This window comes from Mustelus asterias, chromosome 3 (assembly GCF_964213995.1).
Source record: "Mustelus asterias chromosome 3, sMusAst1.hap1.1, whole genome shotgun sequence".
NCBI lineage: Eukaryota > Metazoa > Chordata > Chondrichthyes > Carcharhiniformes > Triakidae > Mustelus > Mustelus asterias.
The window spans coordinates 84,300,273-84,326,708 of NC_135803.1; the positions used below are offsets into that span (position 1 = coordinate 84,300,273).

A 26,436-nucleotide genomic window follows, 5' to 3' on the forward strand; every position below is an offset into this window, starting at 1 on the left:
GCTTATTGTTCCCAAAGAATGGGGCCTGTCTGGTTTAACTGTCTTCCCATCATGCTCCAGGGCAATTTGCATTTTGGCCAAGGTGCACAATATATTGAAAAATACTTGTTTAAATCTAAGATAAATGTTAATTTCTATAACAGTAGTTATGTATGTATCTATGCAAGTAGTACCTTTATATAAAATAAGTATAAACAAAGAACAATACAGCACAGGAACAGGCCCTTCGGCCCTCCAAGCCCGCGTCGCTCCCCGGTCCAGGATTGAATCCTGAATCCAGGATCCCCGCCCAGTTTTCCAGCCTATCTACATACCAATATCCTATCCACCGAGCTGTCCCTCACAGCTACGATGCTTTGTTCATCACAACCTATTAACTCACCCCCACCCCCCCATTCCAGACCATGTGATCTCCAGGGAGAGGCGAAAACCCAGAGTGAAAACCCCAGGGCCAATATGGGGAAAGAAAATCTGGGAAATTCCTCTCCGACCCCCTGAGGCGATCGAAACGAGTCCAGGAGATCACAATGGCCCTGATCGGAAAATGCTTCCCAACCTTAGTCATTTCCACTTCCACGAACACCATATGAATTCCCTGCCCCCGAGACAGGTTCCCAACTATCCGCAGTCTCGCTCTGTACTGGCACCAGCAAGATGATCATAGAATGAAGCCTTGAAACGAGAAACAAGGAACAATTAGCCCGCGCCGCTCCCTGGTCCAAACTAGACCACTCTTTTGTATCCCTCCATTCCCACTCCGTTCATATAGCTGTCTAGATAAGTCTTAAACGTTCCCAGTGTGTCCGCCTCCACCACCTTGCCCGGCAACACATTCCAGGCCCCCACGACCCTCTGTGTGAAATATGTCCTTCTGATATCTGTGTTAAACCTCCCCCCCTTCACCTTGAACCTATGACCCCTCGTGAACGTCACCACCGACCCGGGGAAAAGCTTCCCACCGTTCACCCTATCTATGCCTTTCATAATTTTATACACCTCTATTAAGTCTCCCCTCATCCTCCATCTTTCCAAGGAGAACAACCCCAGTTTCCCCAATCTCTCCTCATAACCAAGCCCCTCCATACCAGGCAACATCCTGGTAAACCTCCTCTGAACTCTCTCCAAAGCCTCCACGTCCTTCTGGTAGTGTGGCGACCAGAACTGGACGCAGTATTCCAAATGCGGCCGAACCAACGTTCTATACATCTGCAACATCAGACCCCAACTCTTATACTCTATGCACCGTCCTATAAAGGCAAGCATGCCATATGCCTTCTTCACCACCTTCTCCACCTGTGACGTCGCCTTCAAGGATCTGTGGACTTGCACACCCAGGTCCCTCTGCGTCTCTACACCCTTTATGGTTCTTCCATTTATCGTGTAGCTCCTCCCTACATTATTCCTACCAAAATGCATCACTTCGCATTTATCAGGATTGAACTCCATCTGCCATTTCCTTGCCCAAATTTCCAGCCTATCTATATCCTTCTGTAGCCTCTGACAATGTTCCTCACTATCTGCAAGTCCTGCCAGTTTTGTGTCGTCCGCAAACTTACTGATCACCCCAGTTACTCCTTCTTCCAGACCATTTATATAAATCACAAACAGCAGAGGTCCCAATACAGAGCCCTGCGGTACACCACTAGTCACAGGCCTCCAGCCGGAAAAAGACCCTTCCACTACCACCCTCTGTCTTCTATGACCAAGCCAGTTCTCCACCCATCTAGCCACCTCCCCCTTTATCCCATGGGATCCAACCTTTTTCACTAGCCTACCATGAGGGACTTTGTCAAACGCTTTACTAAAGTCCATATAGACAACATCCACGGCCCTTCCTTCGTCAACCATTTTGGTCACTTCTTCAAAAAACACCACCAGGTTAGTGAGGCATGACCTCCCTCTCACAAAACCATGTTGACTATCGTTAATGAGTTTATTCCTTTCTAAATGCGCATACATCCTATCTCTAAGAATCTTCTCCAACAACCTCCCCACCACGGACGTCAAGCTCACCGGCCTATAATTACCCGGGTTATCCTTCCTACCCTTCTTAAATAACGGGACCACATTGGCTATCCTCCAATCCTCTGGGACCTCACCTGTGTCCAGTGACGAGACAAAGATTTGCGTCAGAGGCCCAACGATTTCACCTCTCGTCTCCCTGAGCAGCCTTGGATAGATTCCATCAGGCCCTGGGGATTTGTCAGTCTTTATATTCTCTAACAAACCTAACACTTCCTCCTTTGTAATGGAGATTTTCTCCAACGGTTCAACACTCCCCTCAGAGACACTCCCCGTCAACACATCCCTCTCCTTTGTGAATACCGACGCAAAGTATTCATTTAGGATCTCTCCTACTTCTTTGGGCTCCAAGCATAAGTCCCCACTTTTGTCCCTGAGAGGTCTGATTTTTTCCCTAACAACCCTTTTGTTCCTAACGTATGAATAAAATGCCTTGGGATTCTCCTTAATCCTGTCTGCCAAGAACATTTCGTGACCCCTTTTTGCTCTTCTAATTCCCCGTTTGAGTACTTTCCTACTTTCATTGTACTCCTCCAGAGCTCCCTCCGTTTTTAGCTGCTTGGACCTAACATACGCCTCTCTTTTCCTTTTGACCATTCCCTCAATTTCCCTGGTTATCCACGGTTCTCTAATCCTACCCTTCCTATCCTTTTTTACAGGCACATGCTTGTCCTGTAGCCCTAACAACCGTTCCTTAAAAGACTGCCACATACCAGATGTGGATTTACCCTCAAACAGCCTCTCCCAATCAAGAGCTGCCAATTTCTGCCTTCCCCCAATCCAACACCTTACCCTTGGGACATATAAGGCACATTGTGGTCCTTATTCTAAGTTAATTTCCCCTGTTTAGTAATCTTATTAGTTTTAAATTCCAGGGTTTTCTGAATCCCTCTAACCCCCCCCCAATCACACACTATCCTGAATTGCAACTTGTAATGTCCTAACTATGTTGGGAGTTGTGGGTTTTACACAAAATGAAAAAAATGTGGTTTTCACATGTAGATCAAAATAACAACATTTATTGTAGGAGCTGTTGTCTGTACCAAGTAGAGATTGAAGCTAAGCAGGAGCTGTGGAACATCCCAATGACATCACCATCAAATCATATGACTGGCTCTTAAGCAATCATGCAATCACTTAAATATATAACATCACACTTGAACTATGTATATATGTCTGTAGAAGACTTTGGGATTCCCTTTTTACATTAGCTGAAAGTCTATTTTCATACTCCCTCTTTACTTCTCTTTTTTGCTTTTTCATCTCCCCTCTAAATCCTCTATATTCAGCTTGGTTTTCATTTTCTAATTGACATCTGTCATGAGTATAATGTTTTTTCTTTATCTTAATTTCTAACTTTTTTATCACCCAAGGAGCTCGGGATTTGTTTGCGTTACCTTTTTGACAGAATGTACCTTGACTGTGTCCCAAACATCTCTTTGTTAAGCTACCTGCCGACTGGTTTGTTTGGTCTATGTCCATTCTTATCACATTGAAATTGGTTTTCTCCAGATTAATTCTTCTTACTCTGGATTGTTCTTTGTCCTTTTTCATTGTCATCCTAAACCTTATAACACAGTGATCACTTTTCCCAAATGTTCTCCTACTGATATTTGATCTATTTGGCCGACCTCATTCCCAAGAACGAGCTCCAGCAGTGTCTCCTTTCTCATTGAACTGAAAACATTCCGCTGTAGAAAATGTTCCTGAATACACCTTAGGAACTCTTGCCCTTCTCAGTATCCCAGTTTATGTTTGGGTAATTAATTTCTCTCTGTTACTCTGTAATTTTTGCAAATTTCTGTAGGTTCCCTGCCAATGTGTTCCTTTACACCTTCCTACTGGTGGCCCATAGACTACACTGAGCAATGTAATCACTCTTTTTTGTTCCTTAGCTCTAGCGAATAGATTCTATCTTTGATCCTTCTGGGACATTCTCTTTCTCCAGCACTGGGATGTTCTCTTAATACCGCTACCCCCTCCTGCTTTCTGATGTCTTCCTTGAACACTTTATATCCAGCAATATTTAACACTCAGTCCTGAACTTCTCTGAATCAGGTCTCTGATATTAGAGTCATAGAGTCACAGAGGTTTACAGCATGGAAACAAGCCCTTTGGCCCAACTTGTCCCTTTTTTTTGCTGCCCTTTTTTTTTTAAACCCCTAAGCTAGTCCCAATTGCCCGCATTTGGCCCATATCCCTCTATAATTATCTTACCCATGTAACTGTCTAAATACTTTTTAAAAGACAAAATTGTACCCGCCCCTACTACTACCTCTGGCACAACATTGCCACAACATCATCACAGCATCAGATGCAATGTGTACTTGTAACTCATCAGTCATATTTTCCACACACTACACATTCAATACATGCACAGTAACCTTGGTTTAGATTTTATTACTTCCTCCTGTATACTTGGCCCACTCTTTAACTTACAATTTCCTATTTTAATGCTACTTAATTATTCACATTATTGCTCGACAAGTTCAGAGTCAACCATGTTGGTGTGGAAATTCAGTTATTTTTTCCTTCTCTGAAGGAATCACAGAATCCCTACAGTACAGAAGGAGGCCATTCGGCCCATTGAGTCTGCACCGACCACAATCCCACCCAGGCCCCATTCCCGTAACCCCACATATTTACCCTACTAATCCCTGACAATTTAGCATGGCCAATTAACCTAACCCACACATCTTTAGACTGTGGGAAGAAACAGGAGCACCCAGAAAACACCCATGCAGACACGGGGAGAATGTGCAAACTCCACACGCTGTAGGCCAGAATTGAACCCAGGTCCCTGATGCTATGAGGCAGCAGTGCTAACCACTGTGCCACAGTGCCGCCCTAGTCTACGATCTGAACAAGTTGCATTTTATAAAAATAAGTTGAATTCTCAGTGGATAGCTTAATATAATGATTATTTGAAAACCATATTGTAGAAGGGAAAAGTTTCCTTACCAGTAACCATCCAGCACATTGATTATGTGCATTGGTTTTCAAAGTTGGACATATTAGAACCATAGAATCCCTAAAGTGCAGAGGGAGGCCATTCGGCCCATCGAATTTGCACCAACTCTCCGAAAGAGCCTCTTATCCAAGCCCACCTACCATCCCCCCAGCCCTATCTCCATAACCCCACACATTTACCATGGTTCATCCAGCTAACCTAAACATCTTGGGACATTAAATTTAGCATGACCAATCCATCTAACCTGCGCATCTTTGGACTGTGGGAGGAAACTGGAGCAATTGGAGGAAACCCGTACAGGGAGAGAGAACATGCAAGCTCCATACGGGCAATCATAGAATCATAGAAACCCGACAGTGCAGAAGGAGGCCATTCGGCCCATCGAGTCTGCACCGACCACAATCCCACCCAGGCCCTACCCCCACATACCTTCCTTCTCTGAAGGAATCACAGAATCCCTACAGTACAGAAGGAGGCCATTCGGCCCATTGAGTCTGCACCGACCTCATCCAAGGGCAGAATCGAATTCAGGTTCCTGGCGCTGTGAGGCAGCAGTACTAACCAGTGTGCCATCATGCTGCCCTCATTGTACATTTTGAAAAAAAATTGTTTGCAAGAGTACTTTCTTTTTATTAATTACATTAGTTATTGGCCTGTGGCATTATAGATCAAATGTAATCTTTGCATAAAGTTGGACAGGACAATTGGACCAGGATTATAATAAAAGTAGCTTGCTGCAATATAAGCGAAGTTGCTGCCAAAGTGTGGTACAGTACTGCTAATAAGGATTGGTGGAACTGAGCTTCACAAATTTACATAGCTTCAATTCAATGTGGGTACAGTGTAACCTCTCCAGGCCAGAAAGCTTGTGACCAAGGCATTTCTCAGTTTTGGAATTTTTTTGGATAATAGAATAAAGTTAGAATGGTGAATCACAAGTGCGTGAACCAGGTATAAATATGTACCTGAGACATAAAACGCGCCAAATCTAGTTTTAAGACATAAAAAGCATGTTTTTCAAATCCATTTGTTTGAAAATGTGAATTAAATATGCATCAGTTAAACTCGACACTTAGAGTCATAGAATCTCTACAGTGCAGAGGGAGGCTGTTCCGCCCATTGAGTCTGCACTGACTCTCTGACAGAGTATCTTACCCAGACCCTCTCCCCGCCTTTCCCCCCAATCCCACATATTTACCATGGCTAATCCAGCTAACCTACGCATTTTGGTTCACCAAGGGTCAATTTAGCATCGCCAATCCTCCTAACCTGCATTTCTTTGAACTGTGGGAGGAAACTGAAGTACCTGGAGGAAACCATTGCAGACACAGGGAGAACGTGTAAACTCCACACAGTCATCCATGGCCAGAATCAAACCCGGGTCCCTGGCACTGAGGCAACGGTGCTAACCACTATACCACCTTGTGCCGACCAAGCAGTCATTTGGTCAGACAGAATTGAGCATTGCTGAAAAAAAGAGACATGATGACAAACCTTTTCATCTTGAATTCATCATTAAATATAAATATCATAAATTCAGACATAATGTCAAATTTCAAGGGGGACAGCAATTCATACTGAGACGCGAGGGTGCTACCCACCTATGCATGCAGATACATGCAAGCATGCTCGAACACACATACACACACACAGACAATTAGTCTCTTTACCCCCACCACACATGCACACAACAATCTGCTGCTCCCCCACCAAAACGCACACATTAATCAGTCACTACTTCTGCCTTCACTTTGGTCTAGTTGCCTGTGCATGTGGAGCACAGTTGTTACTCTGGATAAGGAGTCTGTAGACTGGAAGGACAGGAGTAGAAATACAGCAAACTTTGAAAGCGTCACTCATCTTACCTACTTAGTTGTATGACCTCCCAGTTTTTCCTGTACTCTGGATACATTGATTTGTCACAGAGTTGCACTAGTTTGCCTCTCCCCACTCCAGGTTGGTATACAACTTTCCTGGCCTACTTGGCACTAGCCACGAGAAATGTTTCAAAGTTTAAAAGAGCACTTTGGTCTCATAGTTTATCCCATGATGATAAGCGGCATCAATCCTGTGGCTCCAGGGTTGTTTCAGGGCTGCAAACGGTGAGACTGAGAAATGTGGAGCCTGCTGAAATACAATATGTGGAGATGCCGGCATTGGACTGGGGTAAACACAGTAAGAAGTTTAACAACACCAGGTTAAAGTCCAACTTTAACCTGGTGTTGTTAAACTTCTTACTGTGAAATACAATATGACAGAGGACAGAACTTTTTTTCAGTTACAATGCCAGACAAATAATTTTCATAAATATTGGATATGCACTTCCTGGAGCAGACTTATTCTTAGTGTGAATCTGCAATTTGAAATATCTAGTTTGTTCTACCTAGCAATTTTATCAATTGAATCAATTTCTTTGCAGTATTAATATTGTCTAATGTATTAATTCCTTTGAATTAATTATTCAAATTATTCATTTAGCAAACAATTTAAACAGAAATCCATTTATCCAAATTTTCTTTATTGTCCGATAGTAGCTAAGGTGACAGCTAGTTAACTACTACAGATTTTGTAGACCAAGATAAAACCATTCTGCCCTTTCTCTTTGAGCTTTGCCCAGGAAAATTCCTTTGCATTGCATGCTGTATGGGAAACTGACCCAAAAACAGCTGACAATATTTTTATAATGTTCATAATATTCATAATGTTAATATGTTAAAAAGGGGAAATAAATATGGCTGTAACACAACTTCCTGTCCTCACAGGAAGTGATCTGAAGGAACTTCCTGGGTGCAACCCTGAAGAAGAAAGGCAAAATAGTGTCACCCAAGCTTCCAAAAAGTCAGGTGAGCTTCATGGAATTGCCGACACCAGCAATTTTGCTTAGGAAGATCTGTCAAATAACAGAATAAGATGCAAAATGTGAATTCATTTGTCCTTCAATTCATAATCAAGAGATTTGAAAATTATTCAATATGTGCATGTCAAATAGATTTGATTGTTGGTTTCAGGCTAAGTAGCTTACAAAAGTAAATGTGCAGCAAATATCACCTATTTACTGACCAGTTTCCAAGAAATATTTTGTAAAGAGCCATAAAAGAAATTATGTCTGATTGCATGAAAATTCTGACTCAGGAAAATACATTTATCAATTTATTGAACCATTAAATTCCCAATGTTATGGTCAGACATGGAATTAGGTTGATCATGTAGCTCAAAAACAGATCAGAACTTGCCGGTATTTATGTTCCACTCCAGACGCCTCCTTTTCTTCCTCACATAACTCCATCAGCATAACTATTTCCTTCTCCCTAAATGTCATTCATTTGGTTCCATTCTTACCTATCTAACTGTAGCCAGGGAATCATTTGCAATGGCTTCTTGTCCCACTTCTGTTTCTGCTGGTGTCCCTCAAGGTACTGACCTTGGGGTGACCTCTTATTTCTTATCTACATTCTGACTCTGGACAATATCATCCAAAAACACAATGCCAGTTTCCACATGTATGCTGCTGAACCTGGTATACCTCAACACCATCTTTCTCAACCCCTTCGAATGTTTCTAAATTGTTAAACTGCTTAACTCACATCCTGTACTGAATGAGCATAAAATCCTTCAATTAAATTTTGGGAAGCCATTGTTTTTGGCCCCTGACAAATTCCATCTCCAGCTACCAAACCCATCTCTCTTCCTGGTAACTATCTTAGACTGAATCAGACTGTTCACAACTTTGATGCCATCTTTGACTGGAGTGAGCTTCTGATTATGGCATCACTAATACTGACTATTTCTATCTGATGCCTGCTCATATGCTGAAACCGTCATTCATGCCTTTGTTACCTCCAGTCTAAGACAGAAACATACATAGAAAATAGAAGCAGAAATAGGCCATTTGGCCTTCCGAGCCTGCTCCACCATTCACCTTGATCATGGCTGATCATTAAATTCAACACCCTGATCCCGCCTTCCTCCCATATCCCTTGATCTCTTTAGCCCCAAGAGCTATATCTAATTCCTTCTTGAAATCACATGATGTTTTGGCCCCAACTACTTTCTGTGGCAGTGAATTCCACAGATTCACTACTCTCTGGGTGAAAAAATTTCTTCTCACCTCAGTTCTAAATGGTTTACCCCTTATGCTCAAACTATGACCCCTAGTTCCAGACCCCTACCACTGGGAGCACGCTTTCTGAATCAACCCTGTCTAATCCTGTTAGAATTTTATGTTTCTATGAGATCTCCTCTCACTCTTCTAAACTCCAATGACTATAATCCTAGCTGACAGACCTGCCATCCTGGGAATCAGCCTGGTAAACTTTCGCTGCACTCCCTCTATTGCAAGAACAGCCTTGATTATTCTAACACACTCCTGATGACTCTCCCACATTTTATCCTCTGTAATTTGAGGTTATTCAAAACTCTTCTGTCCATGCTCTTATATGCACCAAATCCCATTCACCCATAAACCCTGTGCTCGCTGACCTACACTAGCTCCTCTTAAGTAGTGTATCGGATTTTAATCACCACCATTTGTGGCTGCAACTTCAGTTGTCTAATGCCTAAGCTCCGGAATTTCCTCCCTAAATACCTCGGTGGCTCCTTTTCACTTTCCTCCTCAAAGACACTCCTTAATACCTACCTCTTTGACCAAGATTTTGATCATCTGCCCTGATATAATCTTAAATGGTTCAGTGTCACGTTTAGAAATGTAGAAACTAGAAGCAGGAGTAGGCCATTCGAGCCTGCTTCGTCATTCATTTTGATCATGGCTGATCATCGAATTCAATATCCTGATCCCCCTCTTCCTCCCATATACCTTGATCCCTTCAGCCCCAAGAACTAAATCTAATTTCTTCTTGAAATTAAACAATGTTTTGGCCCCAACTACATTCTGTGGTAGTGAATTCCACACATTCACCACCTTCTGGGTGAAGAAATTTGATTTATATTGGCCCTGTTAAGTGCCATGGAACATCTTATTATGTGAAAGGCAATAAATAAATACAAGTTTTTGTAATAGCAACTTCCACGTTCTGGCACACTCAAGATAAATAATTAGTTACTGAATTCTTTGATTTCTTGTTGATTATCTTATTTTGATGGCCTCGAGTTTTGTTTGTCCTCACAAATGGAAATACACTCTCTTTGTCTATTCTAACAAAATCTTCCATAATTTTAAAGACCTCTATTATGTCTCAGCCTTCTCTTTTGTAACTTGTTCATTTTTCTTGATGGAACCTTACAGTTCTGGTGTCATTCTTTTAAATCATTGTCACATATCTTTTGGGGAGGCAGTGACATAGTGGTATTGTCACTGACTAGTAATCCAGAGACCCAGGGGTAATGCTCCGAGGACCTGGGTTCAAATCCCACCACAGCAGATGGTGGAATTTGAATTCAATAAAAATCAGGAATTAAAAGTCTAATGATGATCATGCAACCATTGTCAATTATCATAAAGACTCATCTGCTTCACTAATGCTCTTTAGGGAAGGAAATCTGCCATCCTTATCTAGTCTGGCCTACTTGTGCCTCCAGACCCACAGCAATGTGGTCAACTCTTAAATGCCTTCAGGGATGGCCAATAAGTGCTGGTCCAGCCAGCGACGCCCAGATTCCTGAGCGAATAAAAACTAAGACTCCAGTGAGACTATATCCTTTTTATAATGTGACAACCAGAACTGCACACAGCACTCTTTGTGTGGTCGAACCAAGGTTAACTCCAATTTTATTTTTAATTCTGCATCTAGTAATGGTTTGCTTATTGATCTGCGATGTATGCGTTTGTACTCAGAGATATACAGCACGAAAACAAGCCCTTCGGGCCAACCTGTCCGTGCAGACCAGGTTTCCTAAACTGAACTAGTTCCATTTGCCTGTGTTTGTCCCTTTTCCCTCTAAGCCTTTCCCATTCATTTACCTGTCCAAATTTATTTTAAATGTTGTAATTGTACCCATCTCTACCACCTCCTCTGGCAGCTCATTCCATAAATGCACCACCCGCTGTGTGAAAAATTTGCCTCTCAGGTCCCTTTTAAATCTTTCCCCTCTTACCTTAAACCTATGCCCTCCAGTTTTGGACTCCTACCATGGGGAAAATACCTTGATAATACCTTATCGATGCCCCTCACGATTTTATAAACCTCTATAAGGTCACCCCTCATCTCCTACCCTCCAGGAAAATAAGTCCCAGCCTTTCCAGCCCCTCCTGATAATTCAACCTTCTAGTCCTGGTAACATCCATGTAAATCTTGTTTGCACCCTTTCCAGTTTAATACCATCCTTCCTATAGCAGGGTGACCAGAATTACACGCAGCACTCCAAATGTGGCCTTATCAATGTCTTGTACAGTTGTAAAATCCCTTTGCTTCTCCTCCATTTAGAGTCTTATTTTCCAAGCAATATATCACTTCAGTTTGCTTAACAAATGTAATATCTCTCACTTATCTAAGTCAAAATGCATTTGTCATCATATGCCCATTCCACAAGTTTGTTAATGTCTTATTGTAATTTGTTGCAGCCTCCCTTTAGTATTGACAATCTCCTCTAATTTTGTGTCATCTGCAAATTTTAAAACTGTATATCTAACCCTGAAGTCTGAACAAAAGTGGTCTCAGTACTGATCCTTGTGGAAACCTACTTCCTGCCTTCTGCCATTCTGAATCCCTTTTTCATATTCACTGCTTTCTGTCTTGCCTCCAGCTAGGTCTCCATTCGGCTACTTTGTCACTGACTCTGCATGCTCTGACCTTAGTCAGCAGTCTATTATATGGTATGTTATGCCTCTTGGAAGTCTAGATATATCACATCTACTCCATTACTGTCTGTTACCTCTTCAAACAATTCAGTGAGACTGGTTGTGATAAATCTTCCATGTATGTTTCACTATATGTTTCCCTTTTGAAATCCATTCTGATTATTGATTGCTGCATTTTTGGTAACAAAATGTTTTTTTGTTTTCTCCATTAGTAGTGGTTTTGTTTTTTCCATTCGCCTTATTGCTAAATATTTATTGGTCAAGGCTGAGCAGATGAATATTAATTTCAGTGTTTGAAATTGTGATGAATGTACAATGACCATGAATTTATTTACAGTCCAGATTTCTGTCTCCCTCTTTCCTATCTCTTTGCTTCCCCCAACATAGACTATGTGCAAAGGTAACACAAGGTCATTTTTATAGTTGTCCGCAGATTATTTTTTGACTTTGTGATTAACGTTCACTGGAAGCTTGTGGGTACAGACTAATCTTTTACAGCTCTGTGGCATTGTGCATTATAGACAAACCAGAGATTAACTTCATGTGATTTTATTGAGTTAGAATTATAGAAACCCTACAGTACAGAAAGAGGCCATTCGGCCCATCGAGTCTGCACCGACCGCAATCCCACCCAGGCCCTACCCCTATATCCCTACATGTTTTACCCGCTAATCCCTCTAATCTACGCATCCCAGGACACTAAGGGGCAATTTTAGCATGGCCAATCAACCTAACCCACACATCTTTGGACTGTGGGAGGAAACCGGAGCACCCGGAGGAAACCCACGCAGACACGAGGAGAATGTGCAAACTCCACACAGACAGTGACCCAAGCCGGGAATCGAACCCAGGTCCCTGGAGCTGTGAAGCAGCAGTGCTAACCACTGTGCTACCGTGCCGCCCTTGCAATGAATCTTGCAATTGTAAATATAACTCTCTTCAGTTTTATTTTTATTGTGCACTTAATTTGACCGCTTAATTGGAAAGTGTTTGCAAAGACAGCCTTGAAAAGAGTTGCACTGTAGTCGAACAGATTTTGTGTAATTTTATAGAACATGTTCCAAGTTGCTTTTCTTTCTGTGTCCCATATTCAGTTCAACTTGAGTTGGTGCCTTTTCTGTAGCTTATTCAAATAGACTCCGATTCCATGAACCTGGGGATTCGAAGAATTTTGGAATTCAACAAAGGATGTTCAAGAAATTAATAGTTTCTCTTATTCTGTGTTCTCTAACAAGCGATACAGATTGTGAAAGTCTGTGTGGATATGTAAAGGGAAGAGATGAGTGAAAGTAAATGTGGGTATTGTTGCAGGCAGAGACAAACAAATAAATAATAATGGAGAATAAGGAAATGGCAGAAACGTTAAACAAGTGCTTTGTGTCTGTCTTCTTAGAAGACAAAAAATTGCCAGAAATAGTGGAAAAACCAAGGGTCTAGTAGAAAGGAGGAACTAGATAATACTAGTAAAGAAATTGCACTGGACTTTACTCAACAAATCTCCTGGACCTGCATCCTAATGTTTTATGGTTTGAACTTGCAGAATTTCCTCGATCCTGGAATGACCCCCACGGTTTGAAAGGTAGCAAATGTAACCCTACTATTCAGGAGATGTAGAAAACAGGAAACTATAGATTAGTTAGCCTGACGTCATTAGTAGGGAAAATGTTCACAGGGACATGGTGACAGAGAACTTAGAGATCACAGTATGCTTGGGCAAAAGTAGTAGAGATTTATGAAAGGGGCATTTTGTTTGACACATTTGTTTCCTTTTGAGATAGTGGATAAGTGGAATCCACGGTGGATAAGTAGAATCCGGTTGATGTAGTGTATTTGGTTTTTCAAAAGGAATTTGATTAGGGGCCACACAGGTTATTATTGAAAATTAGGACACATGGAATATGAACATAGAACATTACAGCGCAGTACAGGCTCTTCGGCCCTCAATGTTGCGCCGACCTGTGAAACCAATCTAAAGCCCATCTAACTTACACTATTCCAATAGCATCCATATGTTTATCCAATGACCCTTTAAATGCCCTTAATGTTGACGAGTCCACTACTGTTGCAGGCAGGGCATTCCACACCCTTACTACTCTCTGAGTAAAGAACCTACCTCTGACATCTTGTCCTATATCTATCACCCTTCAATTTAAAGCTATGTCCCCTTGTGATAGCCATCACCATCCGAGGAAAAAGGCTCTCACTGTCCACCCTATCTAATCCTCTGATCATCTTGTATGCCTCTATTAAGTCACCTCATAACCTTCTAACGAAAACAGCCTCAAGTCACTCAGTCTTTCCTCATAAGACCTTCCCACCATACCAGGCAACATCCTGGTAAATGTCCTCTGCACCCTTTCCAATGCTTCCACATCCTTCCTATAATACGGCGACCAGAACTGTACCCAATACTCCAAGTGCGGCCGCACCAGAGTTTTGTACAGCTGCAACATGACATCATGGCTCCGAAACTCAATCCCTCTACCAATAAAAGCTAACACACTGTACGCCTTCTTAACAACTCTATCAACCTGGGTGCCAACTTTCAGTGATCTATGCACATGGACACCGAGATCTCTCTGCTCATCCACACTTCCAAGTATCTCACCATTAGCCCAGTACTCTATTCTTGTTACTCCTTCCAAAGTGAATCACCTCACACTTTTCCACATTAAATTCCATTTGCCACCTCTCAGCCCAGCTCTGCAGCTTATCTATGACCCTCTGTAACCTGCAACATCCTTCCGCACTGTCCACAACTCCACCAACTTTAGTATCATCCGCAAATTTATTAACCCATCCTTCTACGCCCTCATCCAGGTCATTTATAAAAATGACAAACAGCAGTGGCCCCAAAACAGATCCTTGCGGTACACCACGAGTAACTGAACTCCAGGATGAACATTTCCCATCAACCACCACCCTCTGTCTTCTTACAGCTAGCCAATTTCTGATCCAAACTGCAAAATCACCCTCAATCCCATGCCTCCGTATTTTCTGCAATAGCCTACCATGGGGAACCTTATCAAACGCTTTGCTGAAATCCATATACACCACATCAACAGCTTTACCCTCATCCACCTCTTTGGTCACCTTCTCAAAGAACTCAATAAGGTTTGTGAGGCACGATCTACTTTTCACAAAGCCGTGTTGACTATCCCTAATCACATTGTCCCTTTCTAGATGATTATAAATCCTATCTCTTATAATCCTTTCCAAAACTTTGCCCACGACAGAAGTAAGGCTCACTGGTCTATAATTACTAGGGTTGTCTCTACTCCCCTTCTTGAACAAGGGGACAACATTTGCTATCCTCCAGTCTTCTGGCACTATTCCTTTAGACAATGACGACATAAAGATCAAAGCCAAAGGCTCTGCAATCTCTTCCCTAAATTCCATAGAACCATAGAAAATTACAGCTCAGAAACAGGCCTTTTGGCCCTTCTTGTCTGTGCCGAACCATTTTATGCCGAGTCCCACTGACTTGTACTTGGACCATATCCCTCCACACCCCTCTCATCCATGAACCCGTCCAAGTTTTTCTTAAATGTTAAAAGTGACCCCGCATTTACCACTTTATCCGGCAGCTTATTCCACACTCCCACCACTCTCTGCGTGAAGAAGCCCTCCCTAATATTCCCTTTAAACTTTTCTCCTTTCACCCTTAACCCATGCCCTCTGGTTTTTTTCTCCCCTAGCCTCAGCGGAAAAAGCCTGCTTGCATTCACTCTATCTATACCCATCAAAATCTTATACACCTCTATCAAATCTCCCCTCAATCTTCTACGCTCCAGGGAATAAAGTCCCAACCTATTCAATCTCTCTCTGTAACTCAGCTTCTCAAGTCCCGGCAACATCCTTGTGAACCTTCTCTGCACTCTTTCAACCTTATTTACATCCTTCCTGTAACTAGGTGACCAAAACTGTACACAATACTCCAAATTCGGCCTCACCAATGCCTTATATAACCTTACCATAACACTCCAACTTTTATACACGATACTCCGATTTATAAAGGCCAATGTACCAAAGGCACTCTTTACGACCCTATCCACCTGTGACGTCACTTTTAGGGAATTCTGTACCTGTATTCCCAGATCCCTCTGTTCAACTGCACTCTTCAGAGTCCTACCATTTACCCTGTACGTTCTTCTTTGGTTTGTCCTTCCAAAGTGCAATATCTCACACTTGTCTGCGTTAAATTCCATTTGCCATTTTTCAGCCCATTTTTCTAGTTGCTCCAAATCCCTCTGCAAGCTTTGAAAACCTTCCTCACTGTCCACTACACCTCCAATCTTTGTATCATCAGCAAACTTGCTGATCCAATTTACCACATTATCATCCAGATCATTGATATAGATGACAAACAACAATGGGCCCAACACCGATCCCTGCGGCACACCACTAGTCACAGGCCTCCACTCAGAGAAGCAATCCTCCACAACCACTCTCTGGCTTCTTCCATTGAAAGAAGTCTCACAACACCAGGTTAAAGTCCAACAGGTTTATTTGGGAGCAAATACCATAAGCTTTCGGAGCAATTCTCCTTCGTCAGATGGAGTGGTCTCTGTTCTCAAACAGGGCACAGACACAGAAATCAAATTACAGAATACTGATTAGAATGCAAATCTCTACAGCCAGCCAGGTCTTAAATGCACAGACAATGTGGGTGGAGGGAGCATTCAACACAGGTTAAAGAGATGTGTATTGTCTCCAGACAGTACAGCTTGTGAAATTGTGCAAGTCCAGGAGTCAAGCTGTGGGGGTTACTGATAATGTGACATAAATCCAACATCCCGGTTTAGACCGTCCTCATGTGTGCGGAACTTGGCTATCAGTTTCTGCTCAGTGACTCTGCGCTGTCGTGTGTCGTGAAGGCTGCCTTGGAGAACGCTTATCTGAAGATCCAAGGCTGAATGCCCGTGACTGCTGAAGTGCTCCCCCACAGGAAGAGAACAGTCTTGCCTGGTGATTGTCGAGCGGTGTTCATTCATCCGTTGTCGCAGCGTCTGCATGGTTTCCCCAATGTACCATGCCTCGGGGCATCCTTTCTTGCAGCGTATCAGGTAGACAACGTTGGCCGAGTTGCAAGAGTAGGTACCGTGTACCTGGTAGATGGTGTTCTCACGTGAGATGATGGCATCCGTGTTGATGATCCGGCACGTCTTGCAGAGGTTGCTGTGGCAGGGTTGTGTGGTGTCGTGGTCACTGTTCTCCTGAAGGCTGGGTAGTTTGCTGCGGACAATGGTCTGTTTGAGGTTGCGTGGTTGTTTGAAGGCAAGAAGTGGGGGTGTGGGGATGGCCTTGGCGAGATGTTCGTCTTCATCAATGACATGTTGAAGGCTCCGGAGGAGATGCCGTAGCTTCTCCGCTCCGGGGAAGTACTGGACGACGAAGGGTACTCTGTCCACCGTGTCCCGTGTTTGTCTTCTGAGGAGGTCGGTGCGGTTTTTCGCTGTGGCACGTCACCCCAGTCCAACGCCGGCATCTCCACATCATTCTTCCATTGAGCCAGTGTCTTATCCAATTTACTACCTCCCCATGTATACCCAGCGACTGAACCTTCCTAACTAACCTCCCATGAGGGACCTTGTCAAAGGCCTTGCTGAAATCCAGGTAGACAACATCCGCCGCCTTCCCTTCATCCACTTTCCTGGTAACCTCCTCGAAAAACTCTAATAGATTGGTCAAACGTGACCTACCACGCACAAAGCCATGTTGACTCTCCCTAATAAGTCCCTGTCTATCCAAATATTTGTAGATCCTATCCCTTATCACACCTTCCAATAACTTGCCCACCACCGACGTCAAACCTACTGGCCTATAATTTCCCGGATTTCTTTTGGAACCTTTTTTAAACAACAGAACAACATGAGCCACCCTCCAATCATCCGGCACCTCCCCCGTGAATACTGATATTTTAAATATGTCTGCCAGGGCCCCTGCAAGTTCAACACTAGCTTCCCTCAAGGTCCGTGGGAATACCCTGTCCGGTCCTGGGGATTTATCCACTCTCATTTGCCTCAAGTCAGCGAGCACCTCCTCCCCTTTAATCTGTAAAGGTTCCATGGCCTCCCTACCAGTTTGCCCTATTTCCGTAGACTCCATGCCCGTTTCCTCAGTAAATACGGATGCAAAAAAACCATTTAGTATCTCCCCCATCTCTTTTGGTTCCATACACCTTGGATTCTCTTCCCAGAGAATCCTCGGATAAATCCCATCTGGCCCGGGGGACTTATCTATTTTCACACTTTCCAGAATTGCGAACACCTCCTCCTTCTGAACCTCAATCCCGTCTAGTCTAATAGCCTGTAACTCAGTATTCTCTTCGACAACATTGTTTTTTTTCCTGTGTGAATACTGACGAAAAATATTCATTTAGCGCCTCTCCTATCTCTTCGGACTCCACGCACAACTTCCCACTACTGTCCTTGACTGGCCCTAATCTTACCCTAGTCATTCTTTTATTCCTGACATACCTATAGAAAGCTTTAATGTTTTCCTTGATCCTACCTGCCAAAGACTTCTCATGTCCCCTCCTGGCTCTTCTTAGCTCTCTCTTCAGGTCCTCCCTGGCTAACTTGTAACTCTCAAGCGCCCTAACTGAGCCTTCATGTCTCATCTTTACATAAGTCTCCTTCTTCCTCTTCACAAGAGATTCAACTTCTTGAGTAAACCACGGTTCCCTCGCTCGACCACTTCCTCCCTGCCTGACAGGTACATACTTATCAAGGACATGCAGTAGCTGTTCCTTGAATAAGCTCCACATTTCAATTGTGCCCATCCCCTGCAGATTTGTTCCCCATCCTATGCATCCTAAATCTCGCCTAATCACATCATAATTTCCTTTTCCCCAGCTATAACTCTTGCCCTTCGGTATATACCTATCCCTTTCCATCGCTAAAGTAAACGTAACCGAATTGTGGTCACTATCACCAAAGTGTTCACCTACCTCCAAATCTAACACCTGGCCTGGTTCATTACCCAGTACCAAATCCAATGTGGCCTCGCCTCTTGTTGGCCTGCACACATTGGACAAAAACTGACCCATCTAAAGTACTCGAACTATAGCGTTTCCAGTCAATATTTGTAAAGTTAAAGCCCCCCCATAACAACTACCCTGTTACTTTCGCTCCTATCCAGAATCATCTTTGCAATCCTTTCCTCTACATCTCTGGAACTTTTCGGAGACCTATAGAAAACTCCCAACAAGGTGACCTCTCCTTTCCTGTTTCTAACCTCAGCCCATACTACCTCAGTAGACGAGTCCTCATCAAACGTCCTTTCTGCCACCGTAATACTGTCCTTGACTAACAATGCCACACCCCCCCCCCTCTTTTACCACCTTCCCTGATCTTACTGAAACATCTAAACCCCGGAACCTGCAACAACCATTTCTGTCCCTGCTCTATCCATGTCTCCGAAATGGCCACAACATCGAAGTCCCAGGTACCACCCCATGCTGCAAGTTCACCCACCTTATTCCGGATGCTTCTGGCGTTGAAGTAGACCCACTTCAAAACACCTTCCTGCCTGCCGATACACTCCTGCAACCTTGAAACCTTATTCATGACCTCACTACTCACATCCTCCAGTACACTGGAGCAACAATTCAGGTTCCCATTCCCCTGCCGAATTAATTTAAACCCTCCCGAAGAGCATTCGCAAATTTCCCCCCCAGAATATTGGTACCCCTCTGGTTCAGGTGAAGACCATCCCATTTGTAGAGGTCCCACCTACCCCAGAATGAGCCCCAATTAACCAGGTATCTGAATCCTTCCCTCCTGCACCATTCCTGTAGCCACGTGTTCAACTGTTCTCTCTCCCTATTCCTCTCCTCGCTCGCATGTGGCACGGGTAACAAACCAGAGATACCAACTCTATTTGTTTCTAGCTCTAAGCTTCCACCCTAACTCACTGAATTTCTGCCTTACATCCCCATCTCTTTTCCTACCTATGTCATTGGTGCCTATGTGGACCACGACTTGGGGCTGGTCCTCCTCCCCATTAAGGATCCCGAAAACACGACCCGAGACATCACGGACTCTGGCACCTGGGAGGCAACACACCAGCCACGAGTCCCTCTCGTTCCCACAGAATCTCCTATCTTTGACCAATCAGGGTCAAACTGTTGGCCCGGTGCATTCTGCATGGCAACACCTCTACTGATCAGAGTCCATTTGCCAACCAAGCAGTACTCTCTTATACAGTGTAGATTGTTTTTTTCCTTATATTGGTATTCTTGCGATAGACACTATCATTCTTAACAACAGTGCGTGTTCCTACAACATGGACTGCAGCGGTTCAAGAAAGCAGCTCACCACCATCTGCGCAAGGATAATTAGGGATGGGCAATAAATACTGCGCTAGCCAGGGACACCCACACCCCATGAACAAATAAAAAAGTTATACTGGGGGATTAGAGTCTAGAATGAGGGGTCGCAATCTCAGAATAAGCAGTTTGCTATTTTGTATTTAGAGACAAATTTCTTCACTCAGAGGGTTGTGAATCTTAGAAACCCAGAAAGCTATTGATGCTCAGTTATTTTCAAGACCGGCCCCCTTGCCCGCCAACACTCTTGCTTGCCCGCGCCTGCCTCCCCCCACCTGCCCCTCTCGTCTGCTAATCAGGAGTATTAGTGACATGGCATGCTGTAAAATAGACTTGCATGATTCTAGAAACTCACCATGCCTCTGGCTGAAGTCACAAGCACATTGTTCCTTCTGGATGCTGACATTGAAAATTCTTGTGCTTTTTCCCAGTTTGCAATTGATATTGATGCAGGGGGAACAAGTTTGTGTTGCAGGATCAATCGCTATTGGAGTCAAGAGATAGTTGGCTTAAATGATAATAAATGCTGCTCTTTTCATTTGCAGTAAATGAATACTATTTCATGATGATATCACTGTGATTTCATTTGGTTACAGCAGTGAAATAGAATACCAGAATTTCTCCACTTATTTAGAGACATACAATTGATGTATCTGATGCTTTTACATAAATCAGAATTTATATCTTCTTTCAATACAGTGTAATGTACCCTTGGAATCTGAAATAATAAAGATATAAGATCATCGGGAAATGGCTAACTTCAGCATTGTCACTGAGATTGGAGGGCTCAGTCATTATCTATATGCTATAAATCTCCATTTCCAGAGTTTGTCATCCACTTGTTTATTCCTTCAAATAATAAAGTCATACAGCTGAACCTGGAACTGGCCAAATATATACATAAGAGTCTTTGAGTCATTATGGTACACAAAAGGCCATTCTACCATGTTGGCTTAACGTACAGCAATCCAGTCAGTCCCATTCCTCTTGAATGCTCATCCAATTTCTTTTGAAATCATTGCTTTTTATTGCTTCCACCAACCCCGTACGCAGCATGTTCCAGGTCATTATCACTTACTACCCAAAACTTTAAACTTGCATCCTTGTGCCATCAGCTGATGGAAACAGCATTTCTTTGTCTACATTATCTAACTCTGTTATACGTTGATACACGTTTATCTAATCTCCTCTCAATCTGAAGATTTTTAAAGTTTATTTATTAGTGTCACAAGTAAACTTAACACTGCAATGAAGTTACTATGAAAATCCCTAGCCGCCACACTCCGGTGCCTGTTTGAATACACTGAGGGAGAGTTTAGCATGATCAATGCACCTAACCGCACATCTTTCGGACCGTGGGAGGAAACCGGAGCACCCAGAGGAAACATGGGGAGAACGTGCAGATTCCACACAGATAGTGACCCAAGCCGGGAATCGAGCCCGGGTCCTTGTCACTGTGAGGCAGCAGTGCTAACAGTTGTGCCATGATGTGATGGTTAGGTTGATTGGCCATGCTAAATTCTCCCTTAATGTCAGGAGGATTAGTAGGGTAAATACGTGGTGTTACAGGGATTGTTGTCGGTGCAGGCTCGATGGGCTGAATGGCCTCCTGCACTATAGCGATTCTATGAATCTCCTTTGCTGCAAGAAACCAAACTTCTGCATAACTTTGTCATCAAAATTCCCCATCCCTGGAACCATCCTGGCAAATCTCCTCTGCACTCTCTCAAGATCCCTCACATCCTTCTTAAAGTATGGTGACCAGGACTGACACACAGCTCTTGTTTACTTGGCCTACCCACAGCTTTATAAATGTTCACCGCACTGCATTTGTACATGTGCTCTTATTAAAACTCATATAACTGGGCCTACAGCACCTTTTACTGGAAATTGTGGATGGATTATAGTTTGATATGTCTAAAACATTCTCACTTTAATCACTTGAAATAAAATTACTTGAGTATGATTGTTTTCGTTAATTGGTATATTGATTGTTCTTGATCTGTTAATTTTCATCTAAAAATGGACAAGTTTGCCTGCTTTCACAATTAACTGGACAGGAATAATTTTGTGTATGAAGTTGGCCACCACCATTACTCTAAAAATCTGAATTGCTATAAAGCAAGACCAGTTCCATTTCTTTTTTAACATATTCCCATTTCCTATTTTTCTTGATGTTCCCCCCTTTATCACCTGTAGTGTTCTCTCTTCTCCATTTATCTCTGTTGTTATAACTTCTCATTTAATTAATCCTACAGTTCAACCTACTATGGATTTTAAATACAACATTTCTGTTAATTTGAATGTTGGTAATATGCTTTACTGTTTGTTTCCTCTGCAGGTTACCCAACACTGCGGATAGAAAAGAATGACCTCAAAAGTGTTACACTGGCAGAGGCAAAGGCCAGGGTAAAGGACATTGCAATTTCCAGAGAGAGAGTCACTTTCAAAGATGTTCTTCAGGAAGGTAATAAACTTGGGCTTCAGTTAAGGTTTGCAGCAAAACATGTATTCCTCTTTTCCCCTCCTCTCCCAAAGTCTTTGAATTTTATGGACCTCTCCTATCATATCAGATGAAAGGGTCATTAACTCCATTTCTCTCTCCACAGATGCTGCTTGAATATTTCCAGCATTTTCTGTTTTTATTTTTTGTTTGCAGAATCAGCAGTATTTTGCTTCAGTATTAGTCAGACACTAAGCGGTGTGCACAGGAACTGTAGCTATGTGAATTCTTCAGATTGTTGACCGTATTAAGTATGATACAGTATGGGAGAAGTGTATTGAGATGGATAGAAAACTGGTTGGCAGAGAGGGAATAAAGAGTAGGAATTAATGGGTGTTTCTCAAATTGGCAGGCAGTAATTAGTGGAGTGCCACAGGGATCGGTGCTGGGATCCCAACTATTCACAATATATATTAATGATTTGGATGAGGGAACAAAACGTAACATCTCAAAGTTTGCAGATGATACCAAGTGAGTGGGAGGGTGAAATGTGACGAGGATGCGGAGATCCTTCAGAATGATCTGGACAGGTTGGGTGAGTGGGCTAATCAATGGCAGATGCAATATCATTTGGATAAATGTGAGGTTATTCACTTTGGAAGCAAAAACAAGCAGGCTGATTACTACCTGAATGGCTGTAAATTGGGAGAGGGGAGTGTGCTTGCGGGATCTGGATGTCCTTGTGCACCAGTCACTGAAGGTAAGCATACAGGTGCAGCAGGCGGTAAGGAAGGCAAATGGCATGTTGCCCCTCATTGCGAGAGGTTTCCAGTACAGGAGCAGGGATGTGTTGTTGCAATTATACAGGACCTTGGTGAGGCCACACCTAGGGTATTGTGTGCAGTTTTGGCCTCCTTTTCTGAGGAAGGATGTTCTTGCTCTTGAGGGAGTGCAGCGAAGGTTTACCAGGCTGATTCCGGGAATGGCAGGACTCATATATGAGGAGAGATTAACTAGGTTAGGATTGTTTTCTCTGGAGTTCAGATGAATGAGGGGGGATCTCATAGAGATTTATAAAATTCTAACAGGATTAGACACGGTAAATGCAGGGAGGATATTCCCAATGATGGGAGAGTCCAGAACCAGGGGTCACGGTCTGAGGATTCAGGGTGGACCATTTAGGATGGAGGTGAGGAGACATGTCTTCATCCAATGAGTGATGAGCCTGTGGAATTCATTACCACAGGAAGTAGTTGACGCCAAAACATTGAATGTATTCAAGAGGCAGCTGGATATAGCACTTGAGGTGAATGGGATCAAAGGTTATGGGGAAAAAGCAGGATTAGGCTATTGAGTTGGATGATCAGCCACGGTCGTAATGAATGGTGGAGCAGGTTCAAAGGGCCAAATGGCCTCCTCCTGCTCCTTTCTTCTATGTTTCTTTGTTTCTATGATGGCGAAGTTCCAAAATGCCAACCAAATGGCTGGGCAAAAAAAAAGAAAATGAGCATCGAATCTCCAGCCATAGTTTTATTGTCTGTTTTTTACAGTCACTTGACTGCCACTGGAGGAGGAGCAGATGATAGTTCCGTGTAACCTGAAGTTTGGCAAAAGCAAAGAAATCTATTTTTTTAAATTATAAACAGTGTTTTTTTATTATAAACTGGTAAAGTGAATTAGCATGGCCAATTCACTTTACCTGCACATCTTTGGACTGTGGGAGGAAACTGGAACACCCGGAGGAAACCCACACAGACACAGGGAGAATGTGCAAACTCCACACAGTGACCCAAGCCAGGAATCAAACCTGGGTCCCTGAGGCTATGAGGCAGCAGTGCTAACCACTGTGCCACCATACCGCCCCAAGGTCCCACATGGCAGATTGATCAAAAAAGTAAAACCCCATAGGATTCATGCTAATGTGGCAAACTAGATCAAAAGTTGGCTTAGTAACAGGAAACAAAGGGTAATGGTCGATGGATGCCCTTTGGAATGGGAAGTTGTTTCATGTGGTGTTCTACAGGGCTCGATGTTGGGAGCCTTACTGTTTGTGTTATATATTAACGATTTGGACGTGAACATGAGGGGCATGGTAGGCAAATTTGCAGATGAGACAAGATTGGCCAAGCAGTGGATAGTGTAGAGGATAGCTGTAATCTGTAAAACGATATCGATGGGTTGGTGGATTGGGTGGTAAAGTTGCAGATGGATTTTAACATGCAGAAGTGTGAGGTAATGCATTTAGGGAGGGCAAACAGTTATAGGGAATACACAATAAATGGGAATATAAGAAGGGTAGATGAAGTGAGAGATCTTGGCATACAAGTACACAGGTCCTTAAGGTAGCAGTTCAAGTAGACAAGGTTGTAAAGAAAGCATTTGGAATGCTAGGACTTTATTTCTTGGAACATAGGAGAATGAGGGGTGACATGATTTGATGTGTATAAAATCATGAGGGGCATAGATAGGATGAACGCACGTAGTTTTTTTCCCATAGAAGGGGAAATGAAAACTAGAGGGCACAGGTTTAAGGTGAGAGGGGAAAGATTTAAAAGGGACCTGAGGGGTAACTTCTTCATGCAAGGGGTGATGCGTATATGGAATGAGTTGCCAGAGAAAGTGATTGAGGCAGATTCAATAGCAACATTTGAAAATCATTTGGATAAGTACATAGATGGGAAAGGATTCGAGGGATATGAGCCAAACACGGGCAGGTGACAACACAGGTGGAGAAGGTGGTGAAGAAGGCATATGGTATGCTTGCCTTTATAGGACGGGGTATAGAGTATAAAAGCTGGAGTCTGATGATGCAGCTGTATAGAACGCTGGTTAGGCCACATTTGGAGTACAGCGTCCAGTTCTGGTCGCCGCACTACCAGAAGGACGTGGAGGCGTTAGAGAGAGTGCAGAGAAGGTTTATCAGGATGTTGCCTGGTATGGAGGGTCTTAGCTATGAGGAGAGATTGGGTAAACTGGGGTTGTTCTCCCTGGAAAGACGGAGAATGAGGGGAGATCTAATAGAGGTGTACAAGATTGTGAAGGGGATAGATAGGGTGAACGGTGGGAAGCTTTTTCCCAGATCAGAAGTGACGTTCACGAGGGGTCACGGGCTCAAGGTGAGAGGGGCGAAGTATAACTCAGATATTAGAGGGATGTTTTTTACACAGAGGGTGGTGGGGGCCTGGAATGCGCTGCCAAGTAGGGTGGTGGAGGCAGGCATGCTGACATCGTTTAAGACTTAGCTGGATAGTCACATGAGCAGCCTGGGAATGGAGGGATACAAACGATTGGTCTAGTTGGACCAAGGAGCGGCACAGGCTTGGAGGGCCGAAGGGCCTGTTTCCTGTGCTGTACTGTTCTTTATTCTTTGTTCTTTAGTTGGGACGAGCTGGGAGGATACCATGGTCGGCATAGACCGGTGGGGCTGAAGGGCCTGTTTCTGTACTGGATCGCTCTATGATGCCATGCACTCCTTCACTGGCAGAGGTATAGAATATACAAGTAAGGATATAATGTTGTAATTGTATAAAACACTGATGAGACCACAACTAGACTACTGTGTGCAATTCTGGCCACCATATTACCGGAAGGATGTAATTGCACTGGAGAGAGTGCAGAGGAGGTTTACAAGAATGTTGCTCAGGGTAGAAAAGTGTAGCTATGAGGAGAGATTAGATAGGTTGGGGTTATTTTCCTTGGAACAAAGAAGGCTGAGGGGTCACTTGATAGAGGTAGACAAAATTATGATTTGATTTGATTTATTATTGTCACATGTATTAGTATACAGTGAAAAGTATTGTTTCTTGCGTGCTATACAGACAAAGCATACCGTTCATAGAGAAGGAAATGAGAGTGCTGAATGTAGTGTTACAGTCATAGCTAGGGTGTCGAGAAAGATCAACTTAATATGAGGT

General features: G+C 43.2%; 1 protein-coding gene across 5 annotated transcripts in view; it reads left to right on the top strand.

The window, feature by feature from the left end:
- Positions 1-26,436, top strand: part of ryk (receptor like tyrosine kinase) — a 434,764-nt gene that overhangs the window by 187,615 nt on the left and 220,713 nt on the right. For 3 of the 5 annotated variants that reach the window (XR_013497447.1, XR_013497448.1, XM_078209276.1), the window contains exons 8-9: positions 7,756-7,836; positions 22,421-22,546. Coding sequence is in view for 2 of the 5 variants with exons in the window: in XM_078209276.1 (XP_078065402.1) it covers positions 7,756-7,836; positions 22,421-22,546 (207 nt within the window). In the remaining 3 variants the exon portion in view is untranslated. The remainder of the gene's footprint in view (positions 1-7,755; positions 7,837-22,420; positions 22,547-26,436) is intronic. The other 2 variants (XR_013497449.1, XM_078209278.1) reach the window with 1 other exon arrangement.